General features: G+C 38.6%; 1 protein-coding gene across 1 annotated transcript in view; it reads left to right on the forward strand.

Moving 5' to 3' along the window:
• The first annotated feature begins 16,972 nt into the window (after positions 1–16,972).
• Positions 16,973–21,385, forward strand: part of LOC110834286 (paired box protein Pax-6) — a 113,901-nt gene continuing 109,488 nt past the window's right edge. The window contains exons 1-2 of the mRNA XM_087354129.1: positions 16,973–16,979; positions 17,900–18,248. Of these exons, the coding sequence (XP_087210255.1) occupies positions 16,973–16,979; positions 17,900–18,248 (356 nt within the window). The remainder of the gene's footprint in view (positions 16,980–17,899; positions 18,249–21,385) is intronic.

Genomic DNA, 21,385 nt, shown 5'->3' on the forward strand with positions numbered 1-21,385 from the left:
ATGGTGGTCTAAGCTTGCTACCGGCCCTCTCTGTAAGCTTCAATTCTCAGTTCAAGAGATCCGTGGCCCCCCCATGGTTCGCGAGCCAAAGTTCCACTTAACACCTGATTAGGTACCTATCCAGGCGGGCGTCGCAGAACGGAAACGGAGCCTTCTCCGTGTGAACATCTGCGTCTCACCGGTAATCAAGCCGTGCGGCGTCGCGTCGCGTGGAGTCCTTCTCTTCTTCAAACCTTTTCTGTTTTGGTAACATTTTCAACTAAGTGTTCTTTGTGGTATTACCTCTTTTTCCATGTATACTGGACTCACTAGTGCCCACACTTTTGATCTACCTTCCCTTCACTCTTTGATTACATCTTCTTCAACTCTTTTGGCTGCCTCCCCCATCAGCTCTTTTGTAACACAGCTTCCTATATTCTGGACACCATATGTTACTGTCCACTGCCCTCAGATCACACAAATTATTATTTGGTTCTCCCTTGTCTACATCTCGCTTTTTATCTCAGTTTACACTGTAGTATCTTTGTCAACCCCTTGTTCTGTCCACAACTCCGTTCTAATTTCAGAAGACACTGTCCTTTGACTACGTCTTATCAATCCCTTCACAAATTTATATTCCATGTCCAAACCCACTTCTTTGTGGTGCTTCATGTGTATTCTTCATACTAATTTTGAGTAGACTCAAAAACACATGATTTAACCACCATTCTAAATTTGTATTACTAATTACACTCTCTCTGTTCACTTCAGTGGTTAAGATACTGTGAAAGACCAATGATGCGTGAACTTTCTTTCCACATATTAGATAAAATTATCCTTTACTGCTTTCATAAAACTGGCTATTTTTAGCTAAGTAAAATGACACCTTAAGGATGGGCGCAGACCAATGTAGCAAAGCTTCTTTTTGGCAAAAGCGCTTTTGCTGCAACGTGCTGAAACATGCTTTCGTATTGTTAAAGATAGGACTGGCGCACACCGATCGAGCAAAACGCAAAAGCGCTTTTTAGCACGATGGAGCAGAATGAAGCAGAAAGCATTTTGCTCGTCTCACTTTCTCAGACCATTGCTCGCTCGTGAAGCAAGATGTAGCATTTTGTTGTGCGCATGCGCCAGCTGCTGTTCGTCATTTGTTTTCCACAGTGTTGTGTTGTGATCCGTTCTCCAGCTGTAATTTGTGCCAGTCCAGGTCCGTGGTTCAATTCCCGAACGGGCTGAATCTTGAGATGAAGGGTAAACCAGGATTTGGCATATTAATCTGGTTTATATAAACGAAAAAGGTGTGATTAGATGATATTTTAGTGCGCCTTACTTCATCCAAATTTAAGTTATTTTATTAATTTTGGCAATTTTAAATGTATTAAATTGGGAAAGAGTGGCGACGCTCAGTCGTGTGAAAGTATCTCCTCCCGACATTCCGTCTAACGGGAACGAGACGTAAACAAAGCTTTTGCGCTCGCAAAGGTCGTTATGCGGGGAAAACCTAGGCCCATTTATAATTTCTCCCAACAATACCACAACAGCACAGCAACATCCTCATCATCTTCAGCCATGACGACGACTGAGGTACAATGAGCAGAAATGCTTTTGCTTTGATTAGAAGCAAGATGTAGCAAATTTCTTTCAGTGGAAGCAAGAACGCTTCTGCATAGAGCACACGTGCTTTTGCCAAAAGCAGCTTTGCTACATTGGTCTGCGCCCAGCCTAAGGTGAATGTAATATTCACTTGTGCTAGGCATCGCAGAAGTGAAGGCGAATATTGGACACACTAAAACCCCGTGCTTTATAGACAGTGGCATGAGACTAAGGTTGGTGGTCAGTTTCACTTACCGACCGTCTTTACCCGTCAAACAGCCGGCCTCGACAACGACGAGAGGCGAAGAGAAGAAACTACCTGAAGTCCAGAATTAAATCCTAGCCCTCGAGCCCATATACTTCTCTAAGTAAAGATAATTGTTCACCTCTTTCAAAGAATTTGAATTTCTTAAAATTCTTAGTTCATCACCATCGACACAAAACTCTTCATAGGTCACCATTTTGAGAAAGCTCAATGCAGATAGTCCTAAAAAAATAACTACCTGTTCCTCCCAGATTTCTTTCAGTTCCATTTTCCCATCTACGCCATTGTCTGTCAAGTTGTCTTTTACCCCAAACACCACAGTGCAGAATCTGCCTTGAAATGTTAATAGTTATTCAGCTGATCGAAAGGTTGCCCCTTTTATGAAACTGAAAGTTCAACGCCGGCCACTGAATGATATCTGAGTCACTTTAATCTATTTAAACCTCCAAATCTGGTTTCCTTGAGATCTATTTAATTTTATCCCCACATCTATGCTTAAGTCCCCTCAAGTCCTTCAGTCTACATAACTAAAATTCTTTATGTATAAAATTATTGAGCATACAAGCTCTCTGCTAGCTCCAAATTTTCTCTTCAGCACTTTGTACACACACACACCCTCAATCTGTGTCCTTCCCTCGGGACGAGAGACCAATTTCACAACAATACAAAACAACAGGTGGAATTACAATTTTTATGTTTCAGTCTTTAAGTTTTTAAGTAGGGTGCGTGAAATTACCAAAGCACCTAAGATACTGCATAAACGATGCGATGATGATTTCCATTTCCCCTTGGAGACTTGTAATGATGGTCGTTGTGCCGACTGTGTGAAGACGACAAGCGGGATTTACACTGGGCTGACCACTCTGAATGGCCCGAGACAAAAGCAGAGGGAGTGACAGTGTAAGGGGGAAACCCTACAGTAATACCGGGACTTTATTTTATGACGGAGCGATCTGCAAGGGTGGAACTTCATTTGGCAATCATGGCTTGGTGAACATTTACTGCGGATCCATATAGGTGTGAATGTTTCATCTTTTGATATCTTTTAAATGAAAGTCCGTAACTTAAGGAAAGAGTGGCATATTTTGCATTAAATTTCTACTTACATTTGTTCCTCGTCCAGCACTTTGTTGTAAAGCATTATGCTGTGCTTCAGACCGTCTGTCCTCGGTCGAACATCGAAGCGATCATTAATGATTTTCCTGAAATAAGAAACTAAATGTTAAACAGGTAAATGTTGAATACAATCCGAGAAATCTTATCACTAAAATTGAAATTGTGGGTCTGTGTGTATGTACGCTTATATCTCGAGAATGGATAAACCAATTTGCAGGACATATTTAGAAATGTCAAAACTAAAAAAAAAAAAAAATATTATGAGTTCGAATTCTAATCTAACCTAACCCAACCTGAAACAACCTAAACCAGTCTGAATTAAAATAACCCAAACTAATGTATGTTGTACGATACGACACTAGCAAGCGTCGCAACGCTTATCGTCTCGACACAAGATTTCAAATTTAGCAACAAGACAGACTTTTGTCTTCCACTTGTCATCTGAAGATGGTAGTGAAAGCAACTTCCGAAATTATGCGTTGTATAAACACTTGGACGATGGATTATTATGTTTATTGCTGTTTCAAAGTTCATTAACGTTATGATATTAATAACAGTTACCTTTATGATTTAATGTAATCAAACTAATTGTAAGCTTAACTGAAGTATCTCTGAGAGGGAGGTGGGAACAATAAGGTTGATATTTCAGAAACAGGCTATGATCACATGAACTGAATGAACTGGTTTAGGATCGCTTTCAATGGACGACGTCTTGGATGACCGTGATGAGCTTCTTGAAAGACTGAATGATAGATAACTGCACCAGGAAGTTCCTGTAACTCGAAGTCAGTCACATTATGATTCCGCCTGTTTCGTCACGCCAATGAAACGTAACGCGGTCCAGTATAACGCAATTATATTGAGCTGACAACGATTTCGTTGTAAATCTCTGTATGCCTCATTGCGGTTTGTTCGAGTTCTGAATTGATGTTAAGCTTAAGCTGACCCCGTGCAGCCCAAACCACGAGACAACGAACGGTAACCACTCAGTTTTCTATTGCCACAAAAGAAATGAAAGGAAAAAGAAATAGGGGAGTGAGAGAAGATTATAGTAAATTCAATTTACAGCACAGGAGGACAGGCATCGGACAGACCGACACGCAGCGCATTACTTGAGCATCGCCGGGTGAAATGAATGTGAGCAGCAAAGATCGACTAATGTCGTCCCACTGAGATCCGCATCCGTTCATGTGCCGCCCTGTACTCAAGAGCGGCGTAAGTACAGGGCACCGAGCACTAGATATACGACGGCGTTGTACAATCGGTGTAATACGTACATGATAAAAACTTCAATATCATAACACTCGTGAATCGACGTAACCAGGTTTTGATTTGTTGATGGGTGGATGGATACATGGCTGGTTACTGGATGGATGGATGGATTGATGGGTGGTAGGGTAAATGGATTGGTGGATATGTGGGTTGATAGGTCAATGGATAGATACATAAGCCATTGCATCGATGAACACATGGCATTAACGGCTTGTAATGACCCCTCCTTCGTTTGGGTTGATATTTGTAGAATTCTGTATCCTTCCCAAATTGTCCCATCATTTTATTTGTCATTACCCTAGCTGTGTGATTATGTCATGAGTCTGTAGCTCATATCCGCATTATTAGTGAGTTTCTACTCGGAACTCAGCTACTACTTTAAAATGCATCTAAATTCTTAGAATCGATATTTACGTACATTTATTCTAATACGCGGAGATATCGTAACACATAAAAATAGTGATTCCACAGTAAAATTCTAATTCAAAGAGACTCAGAAAGACAAAACCATCTAAATGTGTTTCAGTGAAGCAAATTTTTAGATGGAAGGACAATACTAAAATGTATAATAAATAAATAATTTGTGAAGACATTAATTAAATTGAATTAGTCCATTATAGGGCTGAACGGTTGGTTTTTGTGATAAACCTTCGCATTTCACAGCATAAAGAATGTTAAGATCAGCTGAATAACTAGACAATATCAACTCCTCTTGGAAAACCCTGTATCACGGAGTTTGTCAGTTATCTGCACAGAGTACAGAAAATAGATAGCTTCATAAAGCTCACTAACGTCACTCTTGAGTTGCATTTCTATACAGTCCCACATCTGTCGAAGCTTTATACGTGAGTTGTTCCTCATTGGTAAAAGTAAATCTCATCACACGACCTGCATTACGCTGCTCTGTTCCCCACAATTCCTCCCTGTCCGTGTGTGTGTGAAGCATGCCACAGAACTAGCAAGTGCTCTGTAGAATGGACCCATTTTATCTTCTCTCGAAGCTATAAACCCCTTTCAAAAATTCTTTGACGCAGCTCCGAAACACATGTTTCATTCTGCACACTAATTCCGGATGGCAGATTTAAAAGAGTAATTCTGATAATGTCCATACAGGAGCACTTTGCTTTAGTATGAAATGGTTGAATCACGTCAGATAAATAACGTACATTTACTGAGGCTAGGTTGTGCCATAGGTAAGTCAGATGTAGGCATCTCACCAAGAAGTAGTGGGTTAAATACCAGAATTTGTGGTGAAAAAAGTGACAGTAGAGTATATTTCTCTCCTTGTACTTAGGACACGTTCCTCCACGTCAAATAATCATCCTACCACTGCTCCATATGTATTTGCCACCGTCCCTGAAGTATGCCATAGGGTCGACCAGCCAGCCATTAAACAACCTCATCCTCAGAGCTCCAATTTATACCCAAAACTCAACCCAGAATTCAGCCACCATGAGAACTTCAAATCCTACTTAATAAAAAACAGGATTCTATTGCTCTTTAAATCGGCAAAACTAAAGTTCATAAATAAATTATTCGCTACACATTCAGGGACGTTTTATCAGTTATAAAGGTTATTGAGCATCGACTAAGTTGTATGGTCTTTAACGGTCCGTTGAGAGAATGAGTAGGATGTCGTGGCCTATTAAAGCAATCTCGGAATTTTACTATCGAGGTGGAGGGAAGCGACGAATCCTTATTCACAGGCAGAGATACGAACAGGAAATCGCCGCTGGGAAAACCAGTTGCGTTAAAGCGGTACACATTTAACAGAAACCTACACTGTCTCTGCAAGCTTTACGCAACAGCTACATTCTTTCTCATTTAATATAATATAACTGAACAATAACAAATAATCTCCATGAAGAAAGGCCTGTTGTTTAGAAGCTACATAGTACTTCAGCTACTCAAGAAATTCTCCAACTTTCATGGAACCCGAAAGTTTATTATCATGTTCCAAAGATAACACTAATGGTCTGTCTTAAGACGCATGAACCACATTATCATCTACGACCAAGTGTTCTCATGCCTTCAGGCCAGAAAACTTAAATTATATATTACTTTCTCATATCGCCATGAATGCTCATCTCATCATCCTGAGTTAATTATCCTTACAATATTTGGACATGTGTAAAAGTCATGGAGCCTTTCAATGTGCTCAGATGGTTAATACATTTTCCGTATTTTATACAACCCGTAGGTTTTTACTGGATTCACAAGATCCCAACACTGGATCCTACCCTGAGTGAGTCAAATCCAATGCAAACCCTCAAACCTTCATTTATTTGAGGTCTATTTGATATTTATATTCTCATTGAGGCCTATGTCTCCCAAGTGGTCCCTTCCTCTTGAGTTCATAAGCCCACGTAAGAGAACTAACAGTACCCACACTAATGTATATTATATTTTATATTCTTGGTCAATAATCACTTCATTCCCACTTCCCAAATCTTTCTAATGTCCCAGCCACTCTCACAGCTTGGAAAAGAGTGCCACGTTAAAGTAAACAAGCCCATATAATCGAATTACCCGTATCCACATTTATGTAAATCGTTGATTATGCTCCTTACTGAAGACAGAGAAGTTTGTTTCTCCCTGCGATTCAATTTCTGCCGCATATTAGCGCCAGGTGAAGGCGGCGTAGCGACAAGGTATTAGCGGTGGTCCAACGCCGCATTGCACATTGCTCACAGCGCCGCCGCCCGACGGCTTGAACACAACTAATTGGTGACATGATCACCCAATCATTCCCGTCCACCGACTTCACAAAGAGATATACACACGAGGGGCGAAGCAGGTGGATATATGGGGCAAAGTACTGCACATTTACTGGAAAGGAAACAGGACTCAGTGGCGGCAAGTACGATGACGGCTATCGATAAAGTATCCGTTGTAGCTATTACGAAGCCTAGCGTGCGACCTGTCATCTTTTGTTGGCAGCATCTGAAGATTACCAAGTTTAGTCGGCATGTGTTTTGTATGTAAAAGCGGTAGATTACAGAGGAATTTGGGGGTTGCGTAGTATGCATGGAGTAATGTGTATACGTCATCTAGAAGCCTTCATGGCCTGTCACTTAGCAAACTTCATTACTTATTTCAATTTAGACTTTAAGTGTTTCGTTAACAATGCTTTCACAATTTTAGTTTCATTTATTTATTTATTTACCTAGCTATTTCTTTTGATTGCATTTTAGAGCCGCCAGTTTGAGATCAAACTTGAAGTGGTCAACATTCTAAGTATATGGGCTGGGCTGGGTTCGCTGTATCTCAGTTCCGGGAACGTACTGTTACATTTATTTGGAAGAAATATAGAATTTACTACTGAAAAGTCTTTAAACTATTAGGCTATGAGTTTTCGTAAATATCAATGTGATAAATCAGTCCGATTCGAGTCCCTTTAGCTTCCTCTAATCTTAGAATGTTTTTAGTCCTATTCAGACAGAATGTATGATCCTTCAGTTAACGACCCAGTCCAGACGGAAGCTATATTCATGTTCCAAACGGGATTTAAACAACGCCTCGGACTCAACCCTACGCATTTCGGCACTACATAAAAATTAAATATCACAGATGATACTAGTCGTCCGAGGTATCTCAGTCAGTAGAGCAACCAGTCTACGAGATGGGTGACCGGTGTTTGACTCCCGTTAGGACAGAAAAATTTCTCTTCACCGCCACGTCTAGGCTAGTTTTGACCCAGCCTCCTGTACAAGGAAAAAGGAGCTTGTGTCACTATTTGGAAAGGAGCTAGAGGGTGTAGCTGATCACTCATATTTTTCGGGGCCGAAGTCCCGAATATGTGAAGCTTCACTTTCAAACACCTACACGCCTTCATGAGCGCTACTTAGGGCGATGACAACTTTGCTTTATTGAAAGAAAAAATAACTGTTGAACATAATGTTTGTCAACTGGCAGGCAAGGTGTAATAAAACAAACGTGCTGGCAGTAGGAACTGAAATGAGCTCGATAAACGTTCCTCCTCCTAGTGAGAAGGAAGAAGAGTTTTTATCAGAATTGGCGGCTTTCACAATTATGCTAGAACAAATGCAAAGACTCGAATCCGTGAAACCACAGACGCGACGAGCGAGGGACTGGATGTGATCTGAACGCTTCACGCTCAGGTGAGCCGGCCGGTCCGTGCCGACACAACGAGATTGTGAGCATAGCACAAAGTGGTCTGTGTTAACACAGATCAGTGTGGGTGTCACCTCGGTACGTAGGGGGGGGTTAGGTCTGGATGCAGGAGAACGAAGAGGATTAAATCCGCGGTAAAGCCCCTGTCATCATCATCATCAGCATCTTAAATTTTACGACTTTGAGTCACACGAGACTGACTTTCTTTCGGACATCATATTCTCTGGATACAATTAAATCATAACATGTAATATAGAAAATTTGTGCACTCAAGCTCATACATAGCCATTTTGTAAAGCAGGCAGTTGCAGAAGTCAAATAATTATAAACTAAATGTAAAATATAGAAAATTACGGAAATCTCTGTGATCAATGTCCTTCCTCTGGTACCAACACGGTAGTCAAAACGGGTTGCAGATGTAGCTGGGGCGGGAAAATGATACAACATTTTGGAGTTCAAGCCGTGGATGAGAAGAAAATATTAAAATGCGTGTGAGTTACGTCGATTGTAATATATGCTTATTAAATGGACCTGGTTAAATATGAGTCCTAAGAAAGGTTTTATACCACCTTCAATTAAAATACAATTCATTGTTTCATCTTATCAAATAGTTTTAATAAATTTTTTCTATGCATTTTTGTCCTTTAGCTGAATCTCCGGTACACAAAGCTGGCATCATTCTCCTCCTTCTTGCAGATTCTCTCCCTCCTCAGCCACTCAAGTTCTGGAAACGATTCTTGTAACAGAAGCAAAACTCTTGCCCGCGCCTTCCTGTTGCCGCATCCTGCTCCCTAACAGCACAGTTCCAATTAAATACGCAAGGTCCCGGAAAGACAAACCAAGCGAGAGCAGAGACTCGACTCTTCACAGCAACGCTACTCTACGACAACAATGGCTTAACAGTGTCTGCATATCTGAACAGGTGGTGAATCACTCAGTATGACTGGGGTCAAGGTAATTTCCATGGAGCAGACACTACCAGCCGGTCGAGTTCGTCAAGAAATCTCCCGCTTTCTATGGAACCTGGAGGTTCATTACCGTGTTCACTGAAGCTCGCTACTGATCGCTATCGAGGGTCAAATAATTCCAGTCCACATCCACATATCCTATTTATTTAACATAAATTTTAATTATTTTCTCATCTGTTCCTAAACATTCTCTCATTTCCAGGTTTGTCGACTACAATTTTCTCATCTCTCCCATGATTGCCACATGACCAGCCCATCTTATCCGCGATTATCTCGTCGGGGCGGCGCCTACAGTAAAGGTAACAGAACTGAAATATTTTGGATATTAAGTTCCCCAACATCACATTTTACTGACACCATTAAATTGAATACGTTCGCGTCACGAATTAAAAAAAAACTATTTTCCTTGTATAATATAGTTAAAGTAGTCAACAATCTTGATTGAGAAGTTACAGTTGGCTTAAGTGTCGACTCTGCAGACGACGGCAAGAAAGGTATTTGCATGTCGAGTTCCAAGGCTTAACTAATAGGTCCTATTCATATGTCCAGTTTCCAGTTTACTTTCAAGTTTCAGAGGTAATGAACTGCGTTATAAATGCACTATACCTAATGCAATGTGTTACTGAACAACAAAATGCGAGTATAGTTTACTGCATGGAGTCTAAAGATGTTGTAACCCAGGATGTGGGACTATGATCCATTTCCAATGACAGAACTTCATACCTACGAGGATTGCAGCTGGTAGTGTGGCCCCAAATTATCCTCCTTCAGGATGTTCTATACGAAAAGCGTCTTATAGGGAAGTAGTTTTTATTGGCACGTTTCTTCCCTAATCTCCTAGTGACAGACATTGGATATTTTCTAGCATATACGTCTGGCGGATTTTATTTTGCTTCGTACATATTCATTCCAATGATTTCTTTTATAAAATCATAACATAACGCCATCACTTTGATCCGACACTGCAGAATAAGTTTCTAAACAACCCATCAACGTTCTATACTGTTGACTTAAACTAAAATTACAATTTTCCTAACTGATAATTCAACTTCAAACACTTTGCAATTAAATTGTAGGAATAAAAATACATGTGTTTATTTGAAAACTTTTATTCATTCGTCAAAGTTTCAAAATAGTAAAAATATTATCTCCTATGTGTAAGAATTAATTAGATGCTTACGTATTTCAAGAAGTCCCATGACCTTTAATTATATCATATTATCTAGACAGAATTCACTGAAAATAACTAACATAACATTCTCACAATATTGATGCTGAGTTGAAGATGAGATGTTCATACAACACTTTAGTTATAAAACGTGAAAGAAGTGATCACTATGGAATCCCAGACATAAATGGGAGCGAAAGGACAAGTAGATCTCTTTACAGAATAAGAGGGCAAGTCTTGCAGACCGGACTGAACTGGCTCAAGATAAGGTCCAGTGGCGGGCTCTTGTAAATATGGTAATGAACATTCGGGTTTCATAAAAGAACATCAATTTTTTGGCCAGCTGCGTGACTATTGGCTTCTCAATAAGGTCATATCAACGAAGTCAGTCAGCTTATTCCTCGTAACACGCAACTTAATAAACTCATGCTTATAACTACGTGCCTTTTTCATTAATCTCTTGCATGCACCTTTAGTGGATTTTATAAACAGTGTTAATAATAACAGGGAAATTTAATGTCTTAAACAGCAAATGAATGTTAGTACACTAGAAGGACTTAATTAAATGCAACATTTTACAGATACTGAATAGATAACCATATTACATTTTTATTAATTTCAGGAAACAGTTTATTTATCAAATATTAATTACTGGATATTAATGGTTTGCATAACTCGTGGATTAATCTTACAGAATTTTAAGATTTTCTCTTTATAACTTAGATTAAAGAAGATATTTCATTTCCATTTCATAAGCCACGGATCATCTACGAGAAAAATAACAAATCAAGTAAATCTATCTGTTGAACATCATCAAAGGAACAATCATAAGAATGAAGTTAGACCGTTCTTGCAGTCTAGCTTTAGAGCAGAGAGAAGCGAGAGAAGTAAAGCAAAATTTAAAATTAATTTGATTACGGTTGTTAGCTCAAGTGCGCAAGAGTTAAAGGCAGCAGACAAGTGAAGGTGCAACGGAGCGAACATGGCGCTTGGCTGTCTCTGAACCGGATTCCACTCGTAGAAAAGAACAAGTGAAGATGAGAACACAGAAAAAATAAGAAGGCAGAAAAGCGACAGGCTGCAAGCAGAAGAACGCAACTTATAGAGAGAGTTGTGCGTAGAAAGGCATGGGAGGGGAAGAACTAAAAACTTTTAACAAAACATCATGTTCTTGACAGCACAAATGACAGAACAGAGTAACATTCCTTGCGCCTTTATGATATGCGTATGAATTATAAGATGGTAGCAGTTACTTTTCTGCTTCTATAGGCTCCAAGAAACATTTAATTCTGAAAATAAATAACGAAATGTACAAGATATGGAGGCCGAAAAAATATATTTATTAAAATTGATTTTTGAGAAGTAGGGTGTCACGACGTAGAAATGATTAATCTCTTGCTTTGTATTCGGGATACCACGGAGTTTCAATCCAGGTCAAAAGCCCGGAAATTCCGACTCAGGTATTTCGTGATATTCCTTAGTCTCTCAAATTAAATATCTCAATATAATATTATTAGTCAATCAGTGCTTACTTCCACTTCGTTTATAATTCACCATTTACAATCATTCTACCAAAAACCAATAATCAATCACTGAATCCTTCGTCCGTACCCAAGGACATATTTCTGATTTGCGACAAAGTCTCACTGAAATAAAGCAAGCAAACGAACGTTCAATAGGTGAAATAAATAAAACCTGATGAAAGGACTTGGGTCGGAATTTGTTATTAAGGAGCCCCAGAAAGTGATGTCACTTCTCATATTGTCTCTCTTCACCTCTTTCTCCCCTGAATACACACAACCCGTTCTCTTGCCTCCCCGTATTTTCTTTCCTTTTCATTAACCACGCTCCGCCAATCACGTGATTTTATTAAAACGTCACACATTTTCATCACCGTCCTTCGCCCTTCCACTCTTACCATCCCTCGCCCTTTTAAAATATTAAGGCCGCTGTTACTATTTCTAGACACCATCACTTCACTGCATTCTACATGGTTTGCAATCCAGCTTCGTCGTACAAATACAGATCTCCTTAGACTTGTCGGTGTCGATACCAATCGATCTCATATTACGTTTATCGTCGTTTATACTAGCTGCTAAAAGAAGTTTTATCCTCATTATTTAATAGGCCATGGCCATTATATTTATATTTGTAAAAACGTCGTGATTGTCAAGTTCCTAAACATCCACTATAGCCTGCATTACTTATCTCTTTCTTTATTCGATTTGTTTTCACGCGAAATTTGTGCTGCAGTCAGTGTTCGTCCAAACACCAGCTGTGGACCGATTTTTCTAACTAAAATCTGTTTGTTTCTCCCAATAACTCATGAGAAAAGGTGTTGAAAAGGTTTGCAGATGCGAGATTATTGTAAGGGATAACCAAAACTAACAGTAAATGTCTTGGTTTCTCATCTATGAACGTAGGGCCTCTGATTTAAACATATGTATCTTACGAGATTTCGCTATTTGAAATGGCTTTTATAATGACGTGCCTATTATATTCAGAATAAAAACACCAGTTACACAATATGGCTCTTCGGTATTTACATAATAATGCAAAACAGAAAGTTAACACAGAAATAACATTTCCTTGTTCTGAAAATTACGAATGCATTCTTACTGTACCATACCTATAAGGTGGTGTTACATTTTGTTGTCTTAACGAATCGAAGATTTGGAATGTAAAACATCTACAATTAATATTATAAAGAAGACTAAGAAATACGCCCATAAAACTTTTAAATAAAGTCCCTGCTTCAAACTACATTAAAAATCAAAGCCGTTTTGTACACACATTGTTAAAAATATATTTAAACACCTAAATAAGTTAGTATGATTTTTTCTTTTAAATATAAAAGAACGCTTTTATGAACCTTTTTAACATATTTCTTCTCGGTATAGAACATCACTGAAAACGGAATTCTGCCCTTTCGTTAAAATTAATTTGTATTCTTCTGTTTCTAATTACTTGGTTTGATATTGATTTAAAAACAATAAATACGTCCTGTAAAACAAACACCTGCAATATCGGCCTCATTACTCTAACACCTTAAGAAGGGAACGAGAGAATAAGAGAGAGAGTTCTAGTTACTGATTGGATGCAAAGTTATCTCTCGCACATAGTTAATTCCGCTTGATTGGTTGTCACCATAGCAACAGGACGAGGGAAAGATAAACGCTCGACAGCAGCAGACTCAATGAGATCTGTTTTCCGGACGAGAAGAGTCGAGACCTATTCTTGCTTCTCCCTGCACCATCCTCGTACAACCCCTACAATCTCTTCTTCAAGTCTCCCCCGTCCCGTTATATTCTGTGCCATCCTGCCGCAAACTGCTAACTGCTGCCATGCAACCACCATCGCCTCTCACCTACAAGCCAAGGGCCTTTGTTCGACAAATTGAAGCGCCAGTTCGTCGAAGTAACATTAACACTGCACCAAGGCGCCGAGAACAAGAAAACGTTTATATCTCAGACATCAGTCAGTAAAGTGACTTGCTACGTTTTGGTCGACCGGAGCATAGCCCCGACAAGTTTAAGGGCAGATTTTCTTCCCACTAAGCCGACCGTAGGTCTCACCAAGCACAATGACCAGCGGATGTCAGGAAGTATATTCCCGGGCGCAAAGCATTCCTTAAATGTCAATTATTATTATTATTATACGAGAAGTTACTATTAAAACCCTTGTTCTTCCAGTCACGATATTTGGGGTACACACTTAAACTTACTGCTCGAATTACAGTGCAACATCTATTTTCAACCAACCTCAAATTGAAGTCATGACCTTCCCTAAAATCGTCCATCTAACAGATATCAGTATATTGGTATAAAATACCAGTATCTATCTTATTAGAGATCTACAACCGAAATTAGAATAATCCCTTGAGGGTAAAACAATTCATAACTTAATGCAATGAGAAGCCTGCAGCGTGATTAGTTCTGCAACAACAGTTTCCCGTCTTCAATAAACTAAATGAACATCAAAGTCACAGGAGTATGCAAAATCTCAAAGAACGCGTAAGTCTATGAAAAGTGTTTGTATTGAATATATTACAACATACTGCAGATCTGTTACAGCTAAAATTTAATATGTGAAGTTATTTTGACATTGGAGTTTTTGAATTCTTTAATGACGTCAAAATAACGTCCCCAGAGATTGGTGTTTTATTCTCGCTTCAGAGACAGCTGTATGCACTACGAAGAAAATTTAAACGCACTTCCCTTATGCGAGTAACACAAAACACCTGTCAATACACATCTAGTAGTGCGATACATTAACAGGATTCTTTGCCATTCATGAAAGACGTTCCAGTACAACCTCCTTGAGATACACCGACGTACATAACCCTCCTCTACCAACATCGTTTCCATTTTCTGATAACTGGAGCTTCATTTCTCCCCCCCCCCCCAGCGTGACTCTGGATGTAACCCCCCACTATCTACCCCTTCCCCTTCTTATATCTAAAAAGAGAGAAGAATCGAACACAAGGGCTGTGCTTGCTGAGGGAAACAAGATTTATAAAAGCTGACTTGAATATGACAAGATGAGGAAGGAAAAAAGAACACAGACACAAACGTACAAGTAAAATATGTCAGTAATAAACAAACAAAATAACGAAACAATGCCGCAATCTGTCAGCTTCTGCAGCCATGAGGAAATCATCTTACTGAATTAAAATTTAAATTAACCGTTCTCAGCGCGCTTACGCATATTTCTTATAATAAGCCATCCTGTGGCTACCAAAGAATTGTACGAGGAAATATTTGCATTTGAGGAGTGGCGGTTTCAAGTTCCGCAAGAGTGACGAATCTTCCGGCATATAAGACTAGTGCCATCCGGGCACGTAGGCTAAGCCACAACTAAATTCATTTCCACTGGAATGAAAAACGGACATCTGTAAATTTCCACACATACGTAGCTGTGTACTCTAATTACAGTTTCATTTACTCTTCTGCAAAATGAATATTCCCGAATGTACGGGCATATTTATTATAGTTACAAGGACAAGGACACAAGTACTATCATGGCTGTTTCTTGAAATAAGCGATAGTACTTACTTTTCACTAGATGAAATGCTTATATCATTATGACTCGGTATCTACAACCTCGTTGATTATAAAGCTGTAGAGCACGTGGAATGAGGTTGTATGTAAGACGGCAAATAGTTTGTGTTTCTCATCGTTACTCCTAAATTCCAGTACATACAACGATAAAACATTATAAATACAACATATCAGTGCGATACGTATAGAGACATTTCGAAAGAGGCCTAATCTATGAGGCCGTTTCAGTTAGGAAGGTCGTCTAACAGCCACTACTTTATGGCCAATAGGCTATTGTTTGGAATCCTTCACAGAACTACAGACACTACACAAGTACAGCCTGGAAAGCAGGCAACTTTACTGTATGCGATACGAATTGGGCAAGTCTGAACTAGGAGAAGTAATTGTTCTGTAAGCATGTCAATTTATGTCAGGCATTATCAACTTCTTTTCTGTCCACGGGCGAATTTCTTACATCATGTCATATAAATTTTACCTTTTGAGTTTATTTCGTGTAATCTGTGCAAACAACACGCAGGCCTAATAATTATTTTATATATTTTCATAAAAATAAACGTTCGTTTTTATCCTTTAAAAAATATTTACGTTAACTTCATCACAGGTATTAACATGAAACCAGAATTTTATTCTTTCCTAGGATATCAATATATTTTATGTTAAAAGTTACGGACAAATCCGATTTATATGTCCTAAAAGAACACTGAACACGCATTAAGACACTTAAGACAGTAAATAGTGTTCATAACTGTATCTCAAAAGTTAACCTGACTTTCATCAGTTCGCTTTGTGTTAAATAAGTAGCAGTTACTTTTATCCCCCTTTAAGCTCTACAAAAACATTCCCCACAAACGTAATATAAAGCCTAAAGATAGAAGTATCACGTGCTGGTGGAAAAATAATAAAGTGGGGTAAGTTTTACCCCCGGCTCATCCCCGTCATAATTTCCAGTGCAGGCAACATATATAAAGTCCTGCATGGAAGCAACTACTGCTAGCATAAAATCGCTTCGTTGCTCCCCAGATATAAATATCATCATGTCTAGGCAAGGCACTTCGTTCCGTATGCATCATCCATTACATCTTTCCATGTCTCTTTCATCTCCACGCACCCACAAAAACACTTTTATTCTTTTCCGTCCATCTATTTTACAAGTTTTTATTCACCCTCTTCCATAATTTGTATGATTTCTTGGCACAGACCTACTTAAACGTGATCTTTTAAATCCACAAATATTTAAATGAGTGATACTGAACTAACCGCCATAAATGAATACAGGATAAAAAAACTAATGATGCTTTATATTGCTTCTCCGTACTTAGCTATTAACAATTTTGAAACGCGCATTTATTGGGAGCTCTTGGAAGGGTAATCGACTTATATCAAGGTCTCTACACACAAGACAAAACAACAGGAGTAAATGAGAGGTAGGTACGTCCATCCATAACACAAGCGGCCAAGCACTGTTCGTGCGTCCATAATTATCAGCAAGATCACGTGTTCAAAAATAACTGCATTCTTCCTTCTTGTCTACAGGCTTAAGAAGATTACGGAGACAGTAATTTGTATTAACGTAACTATGGATGATGAAATTCTGTGTCATATTTAAAATGTATTTCGGTAAGAAGAGTACAAGATTGGAATTATATAATATGCCACAAAATTAAGGAGAGATTAAATTCGGGGGGAAACATCCTACCGTGTAGCTCAAAATGATTGATCTCCCGACCTCACTTCTACTACCCAAACGAGTGCACGGCCATGCTCTTACACGTGTGTCAACCTCTTTCGGTCCTTTGCTCTGAGTTAAGCACATCAATGAAGTGCGAACTTTGTGACTGCCACACTGAAATAGAATAAATCCTCTGTATGAACCCTGAAGACAAAAACACAAAATTTTCCGAAAAATATGAACTTCATACAAAGGAAGAAAACGGGCAATTTCGAAAAAAAAGCGTTGATTTTATTCGAAATATATATTTAAATTACAATGGGACTTCCCATAAGGCGTGAACTAAACAGTCCATAATTGAAATTAGTGTCTTCTAATACAGGATTTAAAAAATAAGTTAACGAACATAGTTCTGTATGCACAACGCTTCTCAGACACCTTGGACTCGATTCCCGTCGAACTGCAACTTACGACTAAGTCCATGACAACTTTTTCTACCTCGAGTCGCATTTTTCCCATTCACACATTTCCGAGCTTCCCCCCCCCCCCCGAATGCCATACCCCCCCCCCCCCTGCCACTCTCACACCCAGCAGTCCCCTTCCCTCCCACTGCACATTCGCAGTTCGCACGAGTCTGTGAGCCACCGTAGTCGAGAGGGCAGGAGGGATGCTGAGTAGAGAGATGGGTCTGTTCGTTCCCGCCGTTACCATCATCGTCGCCGTCGTCCCGACAGGGTGGAAGTTCTGTGCGTGCACGCTCCAGTTCCGCTCGCCGCAACATTGAGTGGAGGACGACCGTCGCTGAACCTGTCTGTTTTGGGGGGAGGGCCCTACTGCCACACTCTCTCAGCCGGTGCACTCGACTGTCACTATTCAGAGACTACCGCGCGTACTGCTCCTACCTCAACGACGACGCTGGTCCGAGGAGCGCCACGATTCTCAGCACTTGTTGTTGTCCTCCTCCTGTCGCCCGCGTCCACGCACCAGGAAGAGAAAGGACGCCCCCAAAAACTCATCCAACCAGGTAATCACAAAAGAAGAGAAAGTTAAAACAGAAAAAGAGAGGACGCCATGACGACCAATAAACTTTATACAACTCCAATTTGTGCCCGCGCGAGGTGTTTCTAGCTCTGCTTCAGTTCGTCATCTCGTTTCATATTTAATTTAACTTCTCTGTCTCCTTTGTTCCGCAACACTGGACAATTACACTCTCCATGCGTGGCTCCACTGATGGGGGATTTCTTTTTTTAACCATCCGTGTACTGTATTAAACCACAATGCTTGGTCCTGAATACTGCATCTGTTCATTCAGCTTCAAAACTGTGCTTCAGTATTGTATTACTTCGTACTAATTATTGGATAAAGATCACATACAATTTCGACGGTAGAGACGTACTGTCATTACATTTCACTTCATGGCGATATAAAGGAACTCCTTTTTCTATTTTAATTTCTTCTGCAACAAACCTACAGCATTACTTAAATGTAAGCCAACACCAGGATTTGCATGTTAATTTCCATAGGCCAAAGTGTCCTTACGTAACTATAAATTTATGTAATGATCGTCACTATCTGGCTGTTGAAAGAATTGGCTTTTGTCTTTATAAGAAACGCTATTTTATTTGTAGCTTAAACACTTTCATATATATAAATAATATTTTATGACAAAGTAAGAACACGAAGACATGTTACAAAATTCTGCATTGGTATGAACGACATGCCAATGTCCTTAAAATCTCGGTTATATTTTAATTATTATTTGTTTCTTGATGAATATCTAAAAACCTTTGTGTTGAAAAGAAAATACATTTTCGTGTAAATAATTAAATTTATACCATTAAGAATAATAAGTTCGAAAGGTTAGAAACCAGCTTTACTTAAAAACGAGAATTAGTTAAAATTATATTTCCTATCTCATACTGTACAACGTAGGCCTAATAAATACAAAATAGTGTACTGATAAATATTACAGAATTTGAGGGGGTTAGTTGCTGAATAAAAACGATAGTTCTATTAGAGATTTTGAACTCGGTACCGTGGTGAAGTGACAACAGAGTTTCGTTTGACACCATTCCAGCTGAAAGTCATTTATTCTGTATGAACAAATGTTATGGTTTCTAATATGCGTATTACAAATTTCTCGTAATTAGCACACGTTTTACAACAATATATTTTCGGTATCGTGTGAACACAAAAATAAGCATGCGAGATCCATTATGTTAATTCAAAATATGCATTTCAAATATTGATATTTCATATTAAATCACACAACTCAATGCAAACGTTTTGTATTAGGTGAAGTATAAATCACGTTTTCCAAATTTACACCCGTTTATAATATTCTCTAAACATAATAATAAAATTCTTTCTAAGTTAAAATAAGTATGGCCTATCTGTCACATGAATATATAACTTTTATATGTTCTGTATACATTGCGTCTTTCACACTCAAGTTTTTACTAGCATAAATTTTTGTCGTACTGTCAGTATAACCACACACCAAATAAGTAAAATAATAACTTCTGAAGCAATAATTTCAGCATAAAATTAATGGGATACAGTCGAAGTTTCGCTTCACTTTACTCTCAATGAAAGACTAGTAGCCACATATGACAACAGTCTTCATTAGTGCTACAAACAAATGCCAACCTCAACTACTACTAATATCAATGTTTTCTGGGTAATATTAACAGAGGCGGTAGGTTTTCTTAGATGGAGTAGTTCTTTACACTATATTCAAAGGAGAATATCAAATACGGAAGATCAACACCCAAAACTAAATTCATATTCGTTGCCGTGAGAACCTCAAGTCTCATCTATCCACACAATTCTCTTCGAAATTTTTCATCAGATTTCTGTTAAACTTTATATTTGTGATTCCAAATAAAAGTTGTACGAAGAGTAATTTTATATATGCTCTATAACTGGTACGACATATAACAAAATACATTATCATTTACAACTATTATTAGCTTCGCAATAAGATTTGTATTTGGAATACGAAATTGAGGCCAGTGAGATATGTATAATTGTAAAAAACGAATTTGCAGAAATTGAATATTCTAAAATTGGAGTATACCCAGTAGCGTTTCACTCAAATTTAACTTAATATTATACAACGCACCGAAGTCTATCGTATAAACTGCAGTAATAATGAGTTTCAATTTCTGAAAATGTACAACTGAACAAGATGGTACAATTCTAAAAGGAATTTGTATTTGTAAACACTGGAAACATTCAGCATGGGCCTATTGCAAGCATATTGTATCACATCGTTTTATGAATACACATCGACTACAACAAGCTGAAGGATTTGGTCTGAAACCCAGCCTAACACTTACAACCTGACACTCCTCTTAACAAGCTGCTGTATGAACGATTAGTGTAGCAACGGTATTCAAAATCCAAAGAACGTTCCATTTATCCTCATTTGATAAATACAGGTATTCCAGTTAAAGTAGCCATATTCTTAATTTAATTGTATTGCAAACACGAAAGATGTGATATCACGCATCTTAAATAAACTATTACCTAATGCTTATAACATTTTAATACTTGTTTTGAAATATTATATCTTATTAATTATCGGTATTTTAAGCTAGTTACTCAGAAGTTTTAATAACAAATAACCTATACGCTGGTTCGGACTTTAGTTAACTAAATTTCACTCATTAAAAAACAGAATTCTCTCTCCAATGGTATTGAAATTTAAAGTTCTTATAATAGCATGTCCAGGACAGACAAACACAAATTCAACAAAACACATTACAATTTATCCAACTACTTAATTATAGCGTGGTTATATAGCAAGAAATCTGTAAGAAACACCAGTGTCCATAATAACCCAATCTTAATGTTCTCAAGAATAATGACATCAGTTGACTACCGAAAGCCATTGTCTCTGTATATTCAGTTGTGCCGTGCAGATTATCATCTCAACTTCTTAGGGCTGTCGTCGCTTCCAGAGCCTAAAGAGTGGACGACTGAGCTGCTTAACAACCGCTTCATCTTCTTGTCTTGTTCACAGACTAATTGAATTGGGAAGCGTGTTTAATTGACTTTGTCGCCCGATGGGCAACACCACTCAGCTGTGTCACATCAAATGGCTTAGTAATTTGCTCCCCGAGCTTTCTTCTTGGGAGATCTTGTTTAAAAGGATTC

Source organism: Zootermopsis nevadensis, unplaced genomic scaffold (genome assembly GCF_977971745.1).
Source record: "Zootermopsis nevadensis isolate Lab colony 2312 unplaced genomic scaffold, Znev_1.0 Znev_ptg000022l, whole genome shotgun sequence".
NCBI classification, from domain to species: Eukaryota; Metazoa; Arthropoda; class Insecta; order Blattodea; family Termopsidae; genus Zootermopsis; species Zootermopsis nevadensis.